Source organism: Microcaecilia unicolor, chromosome 8 (genome assembly GCF_901765095.1).
Source record: "Microcaecilia unicolor chromosome 8, aMicUni1.1, whole genome shotgun sequence".
Taxonomy (NCBI): Eukaryota; Metazoa; Chordata; class Amphibia; order Gymnophiona; family Siphonopidae; genus Microcaecilia; species Microcaecilia unicolor.
The window spans coordinates 180812197-180831101 of NC_044038.1; the positions used below are offsets into that span (position 1 = coordinate 180812197).

The 18905-nt window shown below is 47.2% G+C and overlaps 1 protein-coding gene across 1 annotated transcript in view; it reads left to right on the top strand.

The window, feature by feature from the left end:
• Window positions 1-16511, top strand: part of LOC115475339 (actin-binding LIM protein 3-like) — a 73639-nt gene extending 57128 nt beyond the window's left edge. Inside the window, exons 16-19 of the mRNA XM_030210973.1 lie at window positions 11504-11562; window positions 11971-12031; window positions 16227-16234; window positions 16460-16511. Coding sequence (XP_030066833.1) covers window positions 11504-11562; window positions 11971-12031; window positions 16227-16234; window positions 16460-16468 — 137 coding nt within the window. The 3' untranslated portion in view covers window positions 16469-16511. The remainder of the gene's footprint in view (window positions 1-11503; window positions 11563-11970; window positions 12032-16226; window positions 16235-16459) is intronic.
• The last annotated feature ends 2394 nt before the right edge of the window (window positions 16512-18905 follow it).

Sequence of the window (18905 nt, forward strand, 5' to 3'; positions counted from 1 at the left end):
ACTAACTAATCATGCACTGGAAACAAACACAAAGAACCTAACTAATCATGCACTGGAAACAAACACAGAGAACTAGCAGAGCTAGGCACAGGCTACAAACACAGGCGGAGCTAAGCTGGCTAATCTAACACTAGGAACAAACACAGAGAGCTAGCAGAGCTAGACACAGAAGGGTAGGAAACCCATAGAGCAAAAAACACAGAAGGGCTGAAACCCTACAGAGCTATACACACAGAAGGGCTGGAAACCCACAAGCGATAAACACAGAAGGGCTAAAACCCTACAGAGCTATAAACACAGAAGGGCTGGAAACCCACAAGCGATAAACACAGAAGGGCCGAAAACCCACAGAACAAAAGACAAGGAAAGCAAATGGTGCTAACAGCACACTAACCTCGGGACCTAAGGCACTGCGGAGGAAATGGCAATGCAAAGGCCAGGACTGTAGTTTCCAAGTCACTAATAAAGCCCCTCAACACCAGAGCCACAGGTGCAGCAATCACCTTGCAACCAAACAGAGGCTTGACACTCAGAGCAGGCATCCCATAGAAAGTAACAGCGGGAGCCATCTTGGATACTGGCAGAGACGAAGAGGCGGCAGCCATCTTGGAAGAGGCAAAGCCCACACAGGTGAGATTCAGTAGGGCAATCAGCACACAGAGCCAGAGAGAAACTAAGACAGAGACAGACACAGAGACAAGCAGAAGCCAGCACAGCCACTGACTCCCAGAAACAGGGTAAGTATGAGGGTGGTCACGGCCACAGACGTGACAGGTTGTCATTCTCCTGTACTGGTGTCTCTTGTGTTCATGGGAAGAAGTTTATTATTCTGCCTTCTGGATATCGTCAGAGTCCACCACTGTCCTGAGACATTTAAATGGTTTGCCTCTTGGGACAATGTCTCCAAATGGATTATTTTTGCGCATTTCATGACAGAAAACTGTATGGAGGGTGGGAGGATCTGATACAGAGTCTGTTATGGTACTGTGTGGGAGCATGGCTGGCTAAACCATGAGCTCCTTGTAACTCTGGGCAAGTCGCTTAACCCTCCAGTGACCAAGGCACAAAATAAGTATCTGTATATACTGTGTAAACCGCTTTGATTGTAGCCACAGTAAGGAGGTATATCAAGGGGCTCATTGTGCAAAGCAAACAGCACCAAGAACCCAGCTACACTAATCTGTTCAGCAGATCTTCCAAACAAAAGTCAGCACATTGGAAAGTATTCTTCCCTGAGCCCACTGGGGCACTACATCTGTCACTAGCAAGACACTAAGCCACTAAAGATCCCAGTGTGATATTAATGGAAAACCTTCTCTTGCTATTCTTTAAAGGGACACTCTTTTGGCCACATGTCCCATGCAGCTGCAGTGTTTTGCATGGAGTTCTCCAGGGTCACAGAATGAATCGGGTACATATCCTACTCACTTCCCTGTGATCAATGTCTGCCAATGGCACATTTGTAAATGCTGGGAACTGACAGCATGCAGAATAGCTCATTCTTTCCTCTACTCAATGCTAGAATTGACCTCCCCCCCCCCCCCCCCCCCCCCCATTTTTTTTAATGGGAGATGCAGACTATGATGTAGAGAGAGCTCTGGTTCTTGTGAAGGAACCTTGAGGCAAGCTACCAGTTGCTGCTGAAATAAAACTGTTTACCAGGGCTGGCCACTAGATGTCACCATTGGAGAGGCTGTGGCTGTTTGTTTTGTGCTGGCTCATTCCCTGCTTAGGCCAAAATCGACCCAGGCAAAGCCCGTATTTTCTTTTTTTTTGTTACATTTTTGTACCCCGCGCTTTCCCACTCATGGCAGGTTCAATTTTGGTTCATAATGGTGGAAATACTATGTGTTGACCAGATGTACTAAGGAAAATGTTTAGTACATGGTTACTAAGGGCCAGAATTAAGACCTGAGAACACAGGTAAAAATAATACAAAAAAAAAGAAAAAAGAAAAAAAAGAAAGTTTGCACAGTTCTGGAAGAGAGGGTCATTCTCACTAACTAGCTGATTTTCGAAAGAGAAGGGCGGCCATCTTCCGACCCAAATCGGGAGATGGCCACCCTTCTCTCGCGGGCGCCCAAATCGGTATAATTGAAAGCCGATTTTGGGCGCCCCCAACTGCAGTCCGTCACGCGGACGAACAAAGTTCCCGGGGCGTGTCGGAAGGGTAGCGAAGGCGGGACAGGGGTGTGCTTAAGAGATGGGCGCCCTCAGCCGATAATGGAAAAAAGAAGGGTGGCCCTAGAGAGAATTTGGTCCGTTTTTTTTTTACCCTTTTTTTTTAGGTCCAAGTCCCAAAACAGTGCCCAAACTGCCCAGATGACCACCGGAGGGAATCAGGGATGACCTCCCATGACTCCCCCAGTGATCACTAACCCCCTCCCACCAAAACAAAGGACTTTAAAAGCTTTTTTTTGCCAGCCTCAGATGTCATACCCAGCTCCATCACAGCAGTATGCAGGTCCCTGGAGCAGTTTTTAGTGGGTGCAGTGCACTTCAGGCAGGTGGACCCAGGCCCATCCCCCCTACCTGTTACACTTGTGGTGGTAAATGGGAGCCCTCCAAACCCCTCGCCCAAAACCCACTGCACCCACATCTAGGTGCCCCCCTTCACCCATAAGTGCTATGGTAATGGTGTAGAGTTGTGGAGAGTGGGTTTTGGGGGGGGGGATTTGGGGGGCTCAGCACCCAAGGTAAGGGAGCTATGCACCTGGGACGTATTTTAATGTTTTGTTTTGTTTTTTAAAGTGCCCCCTAGGGTGTCTGGTTGGTGTCCTGGCATGTGAGGGGGACCAGTGCACTACGAATCCTGGCCCCCTCCCACGACCAAATGCCTTGGATTTGTTCGTTTTTTAGATTCCGGCTTTGGTTTCCATTATCGCTGAAAACCGATGCCGACCATCTCAAATCCGCCCAAGTCCTAGGCATTTGGCCGGCACCAACCGTATTATTGAAAGAAAAGATGGCCATCCATCTTTTTTGATAATACGGTCTATCCCGCCCCTTCGCACCCCCGTCCTCGGAGATGGGCGCCCCCGTTTGATTATCCCGCTCCATGTCACCTAGCAGCAAAGTACATGCCATATTTTTCTAATAACGCCCCCCCCCCCCCCACACACACACACACACACACATTTTGGGACTGAAAAACCCTGTGAATTTAGTGTAAAATATAACCTAGTTTCCACTAATAATTGCCCATGCAGAATTCGTCCATCAGGCATCATTGGATGATTTCTCTCCTCTGTCCTCCAACCCCCCCCCCCCCCCCCCCCCACACACACACACATATACATTGACTAGATTTCGCTTCTTACCTCTTCTCCCAGACAATGCTGACACCAGAATTATGACACCAGGCTAACTCAAGGCCCCACACCAACCCAGCATCTTAACCTTGGTGTCAGCATCAACCGAGAGAAGAGCTAAGAAGAGAAATCCAGTCATTGTAAGGGGGGGGGGGGGTGGAGGAGAAAAATTCTGGTTACCATGGGGGAGCAGAGTGGAGGAGAAAATTACAGTCATCATGGGGGGGGGGGGGGTGAAACAGTTATCCCAGAGGTGGGGCTGGAAGATAGAATTTCCAGTTATCACAGTGGGGGGGGGGGGGGGGGAGAGAGAGAGAGAAGTGCCAGGTAGAGTAGGGTGGAGGAGAAAAATACCAGTCATCATGGGGAGGGGTGAAGAATACAATTTCTAGTTCTCAACAGAGGGAGTGAGAAATGCTGGACACCGCCAAGGATGGGAAGGAGAGGAGGAGGAGGGGAAGAGAAATGTGTCTTGTGTCACCAATTTAAGACTTCCTAAAAATTGAAATGCCCCCATTAATAGCCCACCCTAGACTCCAGAAAACAACATGTTTCTAATAATCACCCAGGTCTAATAATCACCCAGACATTATGAGAAAGAATTCAGTGGGTAATATTAGCAACATTACAAAGCAACTTTTTTATGCAGGTACAAAAATCCCTGGTACTTTGTGTTTGTTGTGTTTGTTACTGGGGTGAGACAGGGAGAGTCAGGTATATACATTCATGAAAATTCTATGTGTACCTGTAGTTCAGCCTTCAACCCAACCCCTTCTCCTGAAATGCCCTCTTATGAGCAACTTCAGTTATCAAACCCTTTGATCTCTAGGGCTAACTCCTTAAGTCATTCTCAAAATTGCTCTTTTTAGCTTCTAGGATGGAAAACATTTCACAAAAAAGCTAATTAGGCAATTGAAAGCTCTTTAATGCTTCTCTAAGGGCTAAATTTAAGGATTCTGCAGATGTCCTGGTCAGAGCTTTTCTCTGATACTTTTTCTTTCTTAATGCTGCAGGAAATTTGATTTATGGGCAAAACAATAAGACATTGTAGCAGAACTGGGCAGGAAACTGCTTTGTGACTGTTTTTACTTGCTTCCTTGCCTTGGTCTGATTCATAAATTTGGCTGGAAGTTCTTGCATGTATTTTCATAACATCTTATGCGTGTGTGCCTGCTGTATTCCTGCCGCCTCCCATCCCATGGTGCAGCATTTAAGGTCTTCATGTCTGGCTCATAATCTTTTCCTGTTTAAGATCTTTTTTGATGGGTTTAGATGGTGAAATTAGCAGATTTTATATGGCAAATGTGTATCTGTGGCGCATTCTGCACTGTTCACTGCTGAGAGCAGTTGCAGATTGGGTGGGCAGCAAATTTAGGTGCCCTTTTAGTAAAGCTTAGCATGTTAAGAGACGTTAGCGTGTGCTAAATGCTGCAAGCACTATTTTATATCTGTGGGCCACGTTGCACAATGTCGCTCGACTTGCGCTAAACTTTAATAAAAGGGCCCCTTAGGTTTTTTAAATCATCCCACAAGAGTATAGCCAGACCTACCATTTGGGTGGGCCCCGAGTTAAACCGGGTGGGTCCTTCCCACCCCCACCCCCCTACATGCATACAGTTTTTTAAAAAAATTTCCCTCTGCCCCTGGTATCGTCATCTTTCTCCCCCATCCAGCATCTGCTCCTCTCTCCCTTCCCAGTCTACCTCCAGTAAGCAACTTGCACCAGCCCTGCAAGTTTCTCTCTATTGCATTCCTGCCAGTGATGAAACAGGAAGTGACATCACTGAGGGCAGGACACAGTAAAAGGAAGCCTACAGGGTTGGCGCAGGTTGCTTACAGGAATCGCTGCCAGTGGGAGGGGAGGGGTCAGAGAGAGTTGGGCAGCTGCCATGAGAGAGAGGAGAGAGAGAGAGAGAGGAGTGAGGCACCACCAATGAAGTGCTTTGGGAGCCACTAGACAGGGTGGGCCTGAGGCAAGAATGGGTGGGCCGGTGCCCACCCAGGACCACCCGTAGCTACGCCACTGTTGTGACTCCCCAGAAAACTGAAGTCAAATGTTCCCAGGGCCAGCAGGGGAGGTGGGTAAGATTCCCCAGGGCCCAGCCTCCAAGGGGGCTTGCCCGGCGCTGGCATGGTCTCCTGCTCCTGTGCGCCACAGTGCCGGGTTATTGTGTTGTTGTATTAACTCTGCTGTGCCAGCCAGAGGTCCTTCTTCCTGCTTCATCCAGCCTCCTGTGTGAAGTACTTCCTGTTTCTGCAAACATGGAAAGGGATACAGCAGGAAGAAGGCCTGTGTGGCAGAGCAGAGTTAACATGGTCCCAGCACACATGAGTAGGAGACAAGTATTAAGCAATTAAGCAGGCCCAAGAGGGGGGATGCGTGGGAGGGGGTCGGGGAGTGTTTGCCCTGGGTCTGACTTTGTCTCTCAGCAGCTCTTGAATGTTCCCCAGATCTAGAGCTAGGTTCATAGGCGTAGTTTGACTGTTTCATTTGGGGGGGGGGGGGGGGGGGGGGCAAAGAATGGGCGGAGCATATTAGCATATCATTTGCATATATACATATGCAAATGAATATGCTAATATGGAGGAAGGAAATGAAATTTACAGGCAAAATATCACAGATGCACATTTCAAAAAGCTGACACATTTCAATTAATAAATTATGAATAAAATACTTTTATTTACCTTTGTTGTCTGATCATTTAGTTTTTCTATTCGCTTTGATCCCAGTGTCTTCTGTTTTATGCAGTGTCTTCTTTCCAGTAGGCATCCCTCTGCTCCCCACCCTCCCAGTCCCATCCATCTGTTGCTCCTTCCCTCTGCTCCCCACCCCTCCCAGTCCCAACCATCTCTTGCTCCTTCCCTCTGCTCCCAACGCTCCCAGTCCCATCCATCTGTTGCTCCTTCCCTCTGCTCCCCACCCCTCCCAGTCCAATCCATCTCCTGGTCCTTCCCTCTGCTCCCAACGCTCCCAGTCCCATCCATCTTCTGTTCCTTCCCTCTGCTCCCCACCCCTCCCAGTCCAATCCATCTCCTGGTCCTTCCCTCTGCTCCCAACGCTCCCAGTCCCATCCATCTTCTGTTCCTTCCCTCTGCTCACCATCCCTCCGTCCCATCCATCTCCCCCCCCCCCGCAAGGTCCAAGATGGTGACTCGTGTACCCCTCTCTCTTCCTCCCTCCCTCCGGCGCAGGCAGCAGTTTTTTCCAGCGTTCCTGGCAGCGGTAGCGATGTACACGCTGCCTTCGGTCTGCCCCGGAAGCCTTCTCTTAAAGTTCCTGTTCCCACCTATGCGGGAACAGGAACTTGAAGAGAAGGCTTCGGGGCAGAGCCAGAGGCAGCGTGTACATCGCTACCGCTGCCAGGAACGCTGGAAAAAACTGCTGCCTGCGCCGGAGGGAGGGAGGAAGAGAGAGGGGTAGACGGACACGCTCCTCTCCGTCCGCTTGGCTTCCCTGCCCTCTCTGTCTGCATCCCGCCCGAAAGGAAATGACGTCAGAGGAAGGCGGGACGCAGACAGAGAGGGCAGGGAAGCCAAGCAGATGGAGAGGAGCGCGTGTCTGCATGTGTTTTTTTTTTTTTAAACTAATGGTGCGGCGGCGCCTCGCATCGTTTGGGGGGGCATTGCCCCCCCTCGCCCCCCCCCAGTCTACGCCTATGGCTAGGTTAGAACCATGTTGCAGGAGGCTTCTCTTGGTCTGAATGCATTCAGCTTCTCCTTTACACCCCCAGCATCCTGCTCTGGGAAGGAGCATCCCCCTGCAGTAGATCAATCATCTTTATTTGTCTCGGGGGGGGGGGGGGGGGAAGGGGGCAATTTCTTCAAGTGGAGTCAGAAGCCCTGTTCCTGCCTGCAGAATATTAACTCTTGTATCTCCTTGCAGCTCTGCAAACACATTACCTGACCGACAGTGGTAAATATCGTTGCCTAGGCGTATTCCACTCCACGTGCTTCTATACCTATTAAAAAGCTGCTGTATCTGTGGAGCTCTGGTGTTTGCTCCGCAGAAACCACCCAGATTTTCCCAGGGCACTTTTTTCTCTCAGAAAAAGTGTCTGCATCCTGCTGCTTATTATTTCCATTGAGCTCCTAGATGTAATGCAGCTTCACCTGAAGACAGCTTGCACCGTGCCAGTTTGCAGACTGGGAATTCCTTGAACTGGGTCCCAGCCAGGGGCGTATCTGCGTGGGGCCACAGGGGCCTGGGCCCCCGCAGATTTCGCCCTGGACCCCCCTACCGCCGTCAACCCTCCCCCGCCGTCACCTACCCCCGCCGAGGTCCGCTTCCTCCTGCTTGCCGGTGCCTTTTACTTCAGCTGGCGGGGGACCCAACCCCCGCCAGCCCAGCCGAGGTCTTGTTTAAGTTTTCTTCCTCGTGCTGTGCTGTTAAAAGCTGCATCCCTTCCCTTCCAGTTTCGGGCGGAGTCTGACGTCACAGCACGTTGTACATGCAGGATGTCAACGTGCTGCGACGTCAGACTCCATCCAAAACTGGAAGGGAAGGGATGCAGCTTTTAACAGCACAGCACGAGGAAGAAAACTTAAACAAGACCTCGGCTGGGCTGGCGGGGGTTGGGTCCCCCGCCAGCTGAAGTAAAAGGCACCAGTAGGCAGGAGGAAGCGGACCTCGGCGGGGGTAGGTGACAGCGATGGCGGGGGAGGGTTGACGGTAGGGGAGGTTGATGGCGGTGGGGGGGGGGGTCGGCGGCAGCGGCCTGGGGGGGGCTATAATGTGCCCCCTCACTCTAGCCCCTGCCCCCCTACCGCTGAACCTCAGATATGCCCCTGCTCAAGCCCCTCCACACCGTGTCATCAAACTCATACCTGGCAGCTATCGGCGGCTTCTGCTCCGGCCGCCTTGCCCCGGGGAGTTAGCAGCGCTGTGATTGGCTGAGAGAGACCTGGAGGTGGAGCATAATCGAAAGAGACGTCCAAATAGTTTTTTGATTTGGACGTCCTCGCACTCATCACAAAAACTCTGGTGGAAAAACGTCCAAGTGCTCGTCGCGGACGTCCTTAGTGAAGGACATCCTTGTTAGGCACTTTAGAAGAATGGCCCTGACGAGTACTTGGACGTGGCTAGGCAAAGGATTCCTGCTGGTTGTTTTGAGTGAAAGACGTCCATAAAGGACGTCCCTGACGAGCTCTTGGACGTTTTTTTTCCCGATTTTTTTTTTTTTTGTTAAATTTAAAGAAGTTTTTAGAGGCGAATAAATCCTGCGCAGCCCCAACGAGAGGTACAGACCTCCCGTTAGATTTTCCACGGTTAGGCAATTGGAAAATGGTAGTGCATCTCATTACAATACGATTTATACACATTGGGGTACTAATTTGCTCATCTGCATTCCGTTTTCGTTAGCTGCTACCATGATCGGAAAATGGCTTGGAGAAGCCTTTTGTGCATGCCACAGTTTACTACTTGCTCGTTAATGGCTTGTTAAGTTTAGTGCATCTGGCCCTGAGGCCAGTGCAGGTACCTTGCACTAGAGCTTTGTTCTAAAACTCAGTGCACGATTTCCTAACACACTTTTAATTAACAGAAATAAAGCAAAACATAGAAAGTAAAATAAGATGATACCTTTTTTACTGAAGTATAAATTAGCTTTTGAAGGTAACCCTTCTTTTTTTTTTTTTTGTTACATTTGTACCCCGCGCTTTCCCACTCATGGCAGGCTCAATGCGGCTTACATATTATATACAGGTACTTATTTGTACCTGGGGCAATGGAGGGTTAAGTGACTTGCCCAGAGATTTCTTCAGATCGGAAATTAGTAAATGTTGACAAATATCAGAATATATATGAGAGTCAGGGAGAGATGGATAGTTGATAAGAGGTTGACAAAGCAGTAGAATTCTATGGTTTCTAATGGGCTAGGAAACCCAGATCTTTGTTGGGTCCTCTGGGTTTTCTAGCCCATTAGAAACCATAAAATTCTACTGCTTTGTCATCCTCTTATCAACCATCCATCTCTCCCTGACTCTCATCCACCCAGCTCTCCCTGTTTCTCACCTAACCCACCCCACCCCACCCTCTTCCTCTGTCATTGGAATGCCTCTGCGTTTCACTTATATATTCTGATATGTGTCAACATTTGCTTATTTCCTATCTGAAGAAGAAGGGTTACCTTTGAAAGCTAATCAAAAGATGTGTTAAGTTAGTTCAATAAAAAAAAAAGTACCATCTTATTTTCTTTCTCTGTTTTGTTTTATTTCTACTTGTCACCTTTAAAAAGGGATTAACATGATTACCACATCACTTTCCTAACACAAGTGTAATGCAAAACCTTTGCTCCCTGAGGCAGTGCAAGAACTGTGTACAAACACAACACGGGATAGTGATAGTGCACTGAGCACCTGCTGTAAATACTATCATGTGACTGAAGGAGAGTTACATTTAGGTACAGGAGGTATTTTCCTGTCCCCAGAGGGGCCCTTTTACTAAAATGTGCTAAAAATGGACTTCATGCATTTTAATGCAGGACCTTCCTGCACCCATATTAAAGGCGCCAATATTTTGAGAGGTTTTTTTCAGGTTCCGGACTCATTTTTCCATTAGCGCATGGGACTTGTAAACAATTAACGTGAGACAACTTACTGCCTCCTATTAAGCAGTCACCAAGTGCTCCTGCATTAATTTCTCATTAACCAGTTAGCGTGTGCTAATCAGAACATGCTAACTGGATAACAGCATGCTCATTCCCTGCCCATGCCATGCCCCTCCCACAAAAATAAAAACAAATAACACGCGAGTAGCACACGCAAACAGACCACAAAATGGCGTAATACATTTTCTGGTAAGCCTTTTTGGTGCACTGACCGTGCATTAGGGCTTAACGCCCTTTAGTAAAGGGGTCCTAAATTTGTACCAGAGGCAGTGGAAGATTAAGTGACTTGCCCAAGACCACAAGAAAGTGCAGTGGGATTTGAACTGGGCTTTCCTGGCTCTCAGCCTACTGCGCTGTTAAACTGCTTCACCACAAAAAAATTGAATTGGTAGCGTAGCCAGACCTCAGTTTTTGGGTGGGCATGACCCACACATTTCCCCCCTGCTGCTACTCCCGCTCCTGCCACTGAAGCAGGATCCCTGGGCCCTGCCAGCTGAGGAATCCTCTCTGGAGTCCTCCCCAAGTAGTCTCATCCTCATAGCAATTAGTAGCACATATCCAGCCACCAGCACTGCACTCCCCCCTCTCTATGCATGCTCAATTCAACCAGTATCCCCCCCCCCCAAACATGCATGCCTGGAAACATGATGCTGATTGCTCCACGGATAAGACTGCCTGGGGGGGATGGGGGGAACTCCAGAGAGGACTTTTCAGATGGTGGGGCCCTAGGATTCCCACCAGCTACACTAATGATGTGTGTGCTACTGAGTGGGCCTGAAGTGAAACTAGGGGGCCCTTGCCCACCCAGGCCCACCCGCAGCTACGCCACTGCCATGAATATATGCAGATGTAAACACATGCAGTTCAGTGAGTACCAGTACCTAAGCAGATGTGAGCACATGTGGTTGAATGAGTACTAGTACCTCTTCTGACATCAGTCCAGCACTGTACATGTTGTTCAGCATTCCTCTCCTCTGTCTATTTTTAACCCATGTTCTGCAAGCGAGCCAGAAAAATGTTACAGGTAAGGGGAAGAGAAAAGGAAAGGGGGGTGGGGATTTCATATACTGCCTTTCTGTGGTTACAAGCAAATCGGTTTACAGATTATATAAAGGTCCTTATGCTGGCACTAAAGGGAAGAAACAGCATGAAATCCTCACTAACGCTCCTGCAGAAGAACAGGGAACCTTTCACTCAGCCTTCCTGTCTTCTGCACAATTCTTTGCACGAGCTCTGAATAGCTAATAGCTTCATTAGCATGGATTTAAATGTGCTGTGCACTGTCTTCCCAAGGCTTTGCACACAGGTAAGCTCTGGCACAAGACTCCTTTCTACACAGAGCAGACACAACATCATGCACAAAGGCAGAGTTAACCTGTGTGCAAAGCCTGCACACTTTATAGCATCAGCCCCACTGTAGGGCAGTGTTAGAAGATGCTGCACTGTATCGCTCTCCCCTTCTCCTGCTTCTGACCCCTACAGACACACCACAGCGTGTGTTTGCTACTTGAAACAGAACATCCAATACAGAGCCTGGACAGATTCTGCGCATATTTCGTAATTCTACACATTTCATCTTTTTTCCAGATCCCTTCATTTCTAAATCCGCCTCTCTTCCTGCGTACAGAAGGAATGGACTGCACAGGGTAAGATGGCTACTGACCGTAAAGGTGTGGCACAGCTGAACCAGTTTATGACTGGGTTTTGGGCTCAATATCTTGGGCTGGGGGTTGGAAGTGGTACTGTGTCAGTGGGTAACAGCTATGCCTCTCACCTTGGAAGTGGGTGCTGTCAGGATGTAAGTATGTCCAGCAATAATTTTGACCTCCAGCAATCCTGACAGGTGCTGGGATCACACAGTCAGTGATACAAGTTTGCTGGTCTCAGCATAGTCCTCTAAATAGTGTACATCTGATGAAAAGTGAAGTGACTAGCTGGAAGCCTGTGACAATTGGACATTTTAATTGTGTGTGGGGGCGGGGGGGGGGGGGGTAAAAGGGAGTAAACTTGCAGCCCTCTGAGTTTCAGCAATGTGTTGATTTTGTCTTTGGCAGCCTCCCAGCACTGAGATTTTCCACTATGACAGCACAAATGCAGTGAACTGGGGAATGCGAGGTAAGGACCCCCCCCCCCAGTGCACTCACAGGGAGGAGGGATATAAAAGGTAAACCCATGGTCTTGATATTCAAACCAGCATCGATTAGCTTTTTTTTTTTTTTTTTACTGACTGCCACCAGCCTTAAACTCGGAAATTCAATGCTGGATCATGACTGGTCACTGACATTGATTTCCAGGTTTGCGGAGCTGGCAAAGGTTTAGCTGGTTAAGTACAATATTCGGCACTGCATAAGATAGGACTGACTTTCATGCAGTTAACCTAGCCGGTTTAAGTGCTGAATATTAGTACTGAACCAGCTAAGTGGGAATGGGATTTGATAAACTACCTTTCTGTGGTTACAATCAAAGCAATTTACATATTATATACAGGTACTTATTGTGTACCTGGGGCAATGGAGTGTTAAGTGACTTGCCCAGAGTCGCAAGGAGCTTCAGTGGGAATCGACCCAGTTCCATAGATCAAAGTCCACTGCACTAACCATTAGGCTTCTCCTCCACACTCTGCCCTGGGAACACCTCCAAAATAGCTAGTTTCCAATTCAGCACTAACTGGACATTTTCAGTGGCACTAACCAGTTAAGAGGTTTATTTTTTGCCCATCTAGAGCTGTGGATAGTGAGAGCTACGGGATTTTAAGGGCGATTGTGTAATGGGCATCTATCTGTAGACATCAATCGTATGCGCACTTTATAGAATAGAAGCATGTGGGTAAATGGCATCCCTAATTACTATTTACACGCATAAGCACCAGGCACCATCTGTAAAAGGTGCACCTATGTCACATAGCACATAACTGAGGGGGCAGAATCAAGGAAGGAGCTTGGGGGTGTCATAGGTGTTCCATACGTCGCAACACCTGCGACGTATAGAACACACAGAGACAACAGCAAGTCAATGGTGCATTAAAGTCCTTTAATAGATGTCTTCATAAGATAAGAACTACTCAACACTGGCAGTGTTTCGGCTCAAAAGGCCTTCCTCAGGAGCCTTATAGCATTTGTCCAATGGAGATATTCAGCGCTAGTTTACTTGAAACATAAAACAAAACTCCGAAAGGACTTGCCTTACAGTTTGAAAACACAGCACTGTCAAAGGTTTGATGCCAATGCAGGAAATTGCAGACTGTGCAACTGGTGTCAATAGCTTCTCACAAAGACACGCCTAAATCGGAGAAGCTGTTGATGCTGGTTACTCAGCGTGGAATTTCCCGCATCGGCATCAAACCCTTTGACAGTGCTGTGTTTTCAAATTGCAACGCATGTCCTTTCAGAGTTTTGTTTTATGTTCAGGTAACTAACACTGTATATCCCCATTGGACAATGCTATAAGACTCCTGAGGAAGGCCTTTGAGTCGAAACACTGCTGGTGGTACAAGAAATGATTTATCTTGGGGGAAAGAGCTCTAGAGCACTCGCTACTGTTTATAATTTAGAGCTGGCGCTGTATTATAAGTTTAGGATATTAATTTCTCCACCAATCACCAAAGGTGATAATTGCAATAAATTAAATAATTAAGTATATATCTCTGTTGAAATGCAGTATTCTGTACTGCAAGATTAACCTTAACAGATACCATATACTCAGAACACAAAGAGACTATATTTTTAGCTTCAGAAAGGTTTATTAAGTTACAATCTGATTATGCAATCATATAAATAAGGTTACAAACGAGAGATAGCTTTAAAAGGATCTTAGAACAGAGAATTTGTGCATAAAATAGAACAAGTAACAGGTAGGTTAACTTACAGTCCTTGTTACAAAGCATGCTGTGGTCCAGCTGATTGATGAGCACATGGTCGGAGCAAGGCATCAGCAGACCCCAAAGAGAGCGGCAGGTCTCAAGAGAAGGCAGGTCCCAAGAGAGCGACAAGGTTGCCAGATGGAAAAATTTTCCAGCCCAAAATCAGCCTAAAACCCGCCCCAAAAAAACGCCCAAAATCAAACCCCGCCTCCCACATCACAACCCCGCCTCTCACGTCAGAAACCCCCGCCTCCCGTGTCACAAACCCAGCCTTCCGCGTCACAAAACCCCCCCCCCCCCCGCCTCCCGCGTCACCCTGACGTCGTTAACCCCGTCCTGATGTCGACACGCCCCTGAAAAGCTTCTATTGGACCAAATTGGACCAATAGAAGCCCAGGGAAAAGCTTCTATTGGACCAAATTGGACCAATAGAAGCCCCGGAAAAAAAAAAGCACACAGCGGCCACAGAGAAGAGCCCAAACCCGCACCCCCGCACCCCCCGCAGCCGCCAAAATTTTGCCGCAACTGCTGCAAGAGAAGCCGCCCAGTGATGCGGGAAGACCGCAACCCTGGCAACTCCAGAGAGTGAGCTGGGCTGTTTCCAGGCCTTTTATAATGTTTAGCAGAGGAAGCATGGTGTGTGCATGTCCTGGATATTTTGCAAGGCATTATGGTTATTGTAGTCTGTTCACATGGTCACATTATAAGTCTCTCCTTTCTGCAGATGTCCTGGTGTCCATTTGTCTGATAGATGATGGGAGGGGGCAGGTATACCTCTGATGACAGGCAAATGTTTTGTTTATGGCTTTTCCTCTGAGTTCTTTGTTTTCAATGGGGTCTCCAGACTTCTGTCTCTTGGGTCTTTGGAGATGTCTGGATGGGAGCATTCAGGTACCCACCTTAGTCAAGCTTTGTTTAAGTGGGAGGGCAGAGGAAGCTATATATCTCTCTTTTGTCTTTGTTAAGTGTTTGTAATTGACTATCCCTGCTATCAAAAGTCCCAGGAGAAAGGGAGGGGGAGAGAGGGGCTTGAAAATGAAACTATTTTCTCTGCTGTAGTTTAAAACTGTATTTTTCAAGCTGTATGTTTGTATTGCTATATATGATCCAGCAAAATATCATGCTACATATTTCAATAATAAACTGATACCATTACACTGGTGTTGAGTAGTTCTTATCTTATGAAGACATTTATTAAAGGACTTTAATGCACCATTCACAGCGTCTGCTTTGGAATGTGGAGTTTGTTCTTCTGTTTTGTTTTTGGACTTATAGAACACTCTCTATTATGCACATTGCAAGCCAAACTTAGTCATAACAACTTACTCCTACCATTGACCTGGCATAAGTTCTGGCACGCCAAAGCAGGTTTGCACTATTATTCTATAAAGTGTTAAGCACACCTTAAGCACCTTTATTGAATTGAAGCTTTGTGAGACATTCCATTCCGTTCACGGAATTTATAATCCCCTTATATCTAGTTATAATCAAAAGCGAGTTACATTAATTTATATATAGTCTAGAAGGTACATATTTCAAAAATATTTATCAAACAAGAATGTTTCAATGCTTTTTCTGAATTCTGAATATTGTCTATACTCCGTATTTGAACTGGGATAGAATTCCACAATTTAATAGCAAGGTAGCTAAAAGAACTGTCATGAAAACGCTTACATCAAATCTTATTAACAGCCGGGTAGCCTAAATTTAACGAATAATTAGATTGGGTAGATGAACGAATTGTCGGATAGGTTATCAGAGATACATGATCCAAAGGGCAATAACTATTAAACATTTTTAAAATGTCAAACAGGCCTCCATAAAATCAATTTGAGCCTTGACAGGAAGCCAGTGTAGGTAACACGATCAAACTTCTTACGACAAAAAATTAATCTAGCAGCACAATTCTGCAAAATTGCAGCTTTGCTTGAAGAATCTGATGAATGCCAGCATATAGGACACTATAGTAATCTAATTGAGGCAAAATAATCACTCGTAACTCTGACTCTGTCGCTTAAATTAGGTTGTTGGTTGTTGTTTTAGTCCATTTGGACACACACATAGGTATGAAAATAAGAAAATGAGATATAGGCAAGATCCTTTCATTGAGATAACAATACATTCACAACAGCTTTGTCAAGACAACATTTATAAACTGAAATGGGGGTGGTGGGGGGGGGAAGAAATGTTGGCCATTGGGTTTGTCTGGCTAACTCCAGAAGCTAGCTAGACAACCCTTTGAATATGAATCTCAGAAAGTCCTAAGTGTCCTTCTTTCTGGTGGGGGTGTATTGTTTTTGTTTGGGTTTTTGTTGTTCTTTGGGATTTTTTTTTGGGGGGGGGGGGGGGTTCTTATTTGTTTATTGGTTTGGCTTGGTTTTTGCTATTGTGACCATAATTCTGCCTGTGGACTGATTTTCTCTCTTTGATATCTTGTTTTCTTGACTGCAGAGTACAAGGTAAGAGGTGTCCCTGAGCCCTGGGATCCTGCTTCTCTGTGCAGGGAACAGTCTCCTCCAGTGACTGTGTCTGGGGTTGCAATGGAACACACGGCACTTCTCTGGGGTTTCAGCGGATTGTGTATTTTCATTTTGATTCTGTTTGAAAGGTTTTGGCCATATCTCCTCCCAGCTATCAGTATTAATTGGGGTAATATGGTATGTGTCCCTCTTCCATCTCCACAGGGGACATGAGAAACATCCTCATTCCCAAACCAGGCAAGAAAGCATGGTGCCCATGGCCAGGAGAGGAAGGAAGGAAGGGGAGCAGGGATTTTCTATCAACAAAGCCGAATCCAGGGACACCAAGTTCAGCCTCTTAAGGCTGGGAGCTTACTGCCTGTCTGTCATTGCTGACATGACTGAGGATGGCCCCTACCCTTGTCCACAAGCAGGAGCTGAAGGGCTAAATCCCACCCGGGAACAAGTGAGGGGTGGGCTCCACTGACAAAATGTTCTATTTGTATCCAGAACCTTCCTTGGCTATACCTGTGTGGCCCAAAGCTTCCTGACTTCTGCACCATTGTTATACTATAGTATTGAGCCAAGCAGAGCTGACTGAGCTGAAAACTTCCTCTCTTTCTGTAGATTTACCCATACGAGTTGCTCTTGGTAACTAGCAGGGTAGGAGCAGACTGCCAAAGCAGACAGGACTCGATTAGAAGTAAGTGCCAGCTCACCGTCTCTCATCCCCAAGGCTTCCCATGTGCATCTCACATCAATGTCATTCTATTAAATATAAGAACCTGTGAATTTGGGGTGAAGGTCTACACTCCGGACTAAAGGGTCATTACTACTATTTAGCATTACTACTATTTAGCATTTCTATAGCGCTACAAGGCATACGCAGCGCTGCACAAACATAGAAGAAAGACAGTCCCTGCTCAAAGAGCTTACAATCTAATAGACAAAAAATAAATAAAGTAAGCAAATCAAATCAATTAATGTGTACAGGAAGGAGGAGAGGAGGGTAGGTGGAGGCGAGTGGTTACAAGTGGTTACGAGTCAAAAGCAATGTTAAAGAGGTGGGCTTTCAGTCTAGATTTAAAGGTGGCCAAGGATGGGGCAAGACGTAGGGGCTCAGGAAGTTTATTCCAGGTGTAGGGTGCAGCGAGACAGAAGGCGCGAAGTCTGGAGTTGGCAGTAGTGGAGAAGGGAACAGATAAGAAGGATTTATCCATGGAGCGGAGTGCACGGGAAGGGGTGTAGGGAAGGAGTGTGGAGAGATACTGGGGAGCAGCGGAGTGAATACATTTATAGGTTAGTAGAAGAAGTTTGAACAGAATGCGAAAACGGATAGGGAGCCACTGAAGGGTCTTTAGGAGAGGGGTAGTATGAGTAAAGCGACCCTGGCGGAAGATGAGACGGGCAGCAGAGTTTTGAACCGACTGGAGAGGGGAAGTGACTAAGTGGGAGGCCAGCAAGAAGCAGATTGCAGTAGTCTAAACGAGAGGTGACAAGGGTGTGGATGAGGGTTTTGGTAGAGTGCTCGGAAAGAAGGGGCGGATTTTACGAATGTTGTAAAGAAAGAAACGACAGGTCTTGGCGGTCTGCTGGATATGAGCAGAGAAGGAGAGAGAAGAGTCAAAGATGACCCCAAGGTTTCGAGCTGAGGAGACAGGGAGAATGAGAGAGCCATCAACAGAAATAGAAAACGGGGGGAGCGGGGAGGTGGGTTTGGGGGGGAAAATGAGAAGCTCGGTTTTGGTCATATTTAATTTCAGGTGGCGTTGAGACATCCAGGCAGCAATGTCAGACAAGCACGCTGAAACTTTGGTTTGGATGCAAGGTGAGATATCAGGGGTAGAAAGGTAGATTTGGGAGTCATCAGCATAGAGATGGTAGGAAAAGCCATGGGATGAGATTAATGAACCAAGGGAAGAAGTGTAGATAGAAAAGAGGAGGGGACCAAGAACAGAACCCTGAGATACGCCGACAGGCAGAGGGATAGAAGTAGAAGAGGATCCACCAGAGTGAACACTAAAGGTGCGGAGGGAGAGGTAGGAAGAGAACCAGGAAAGGACAGAGCCCTGGAATCCAAGTGAGGACAGGGTATCGAGAAGTATGCTGTGATCGACAGTGTCAAAAGCAGCGGAAAGATCAAGAAGAATGAGGATGGAATATTGACCTCTGGATTTAGCCAGTAATAGGTCATTGGAGACTTTAGTAAGCGCAGTTTCGGTTGAGTGGAGAGGGCGAAAACCAGATTGTAATGGGTCAAGAAGCATGAGGAGAGAAAATCAAGGCAGCGGCGGTGAACAGCACGCTCAAGTAATTTGGAGAGAAAAGGAAGGAGGGAGATGGGTCAGTAATTAGAGGGACAAGTAGGGTCAAGTGAAGGCTTCTTAAGGAGGGTGTGACCACAGCATGTTTAAAGGCAGCAGGGACAGTCGCAGTGGAAAGTGAGAGGTTGAGAATGTGACAGATAAAAGGAATAAGAGTAGGAGAGATGGCATTAAGAAGTGGGTGGAATGGGATCAGAGGAACAGGTGGTACATTTTGAGGAAGAAAGGAGAAGTGTAGTTTCCTCAATAGAACTTCAGGAAAGGAGGAAAGGGAATGAGGGGAAGGAGAGAGGGGAACGGACTAGTGGAGGGAGAGCTGGTGAGGTAGAGAAAGCAAGGTTTATCTT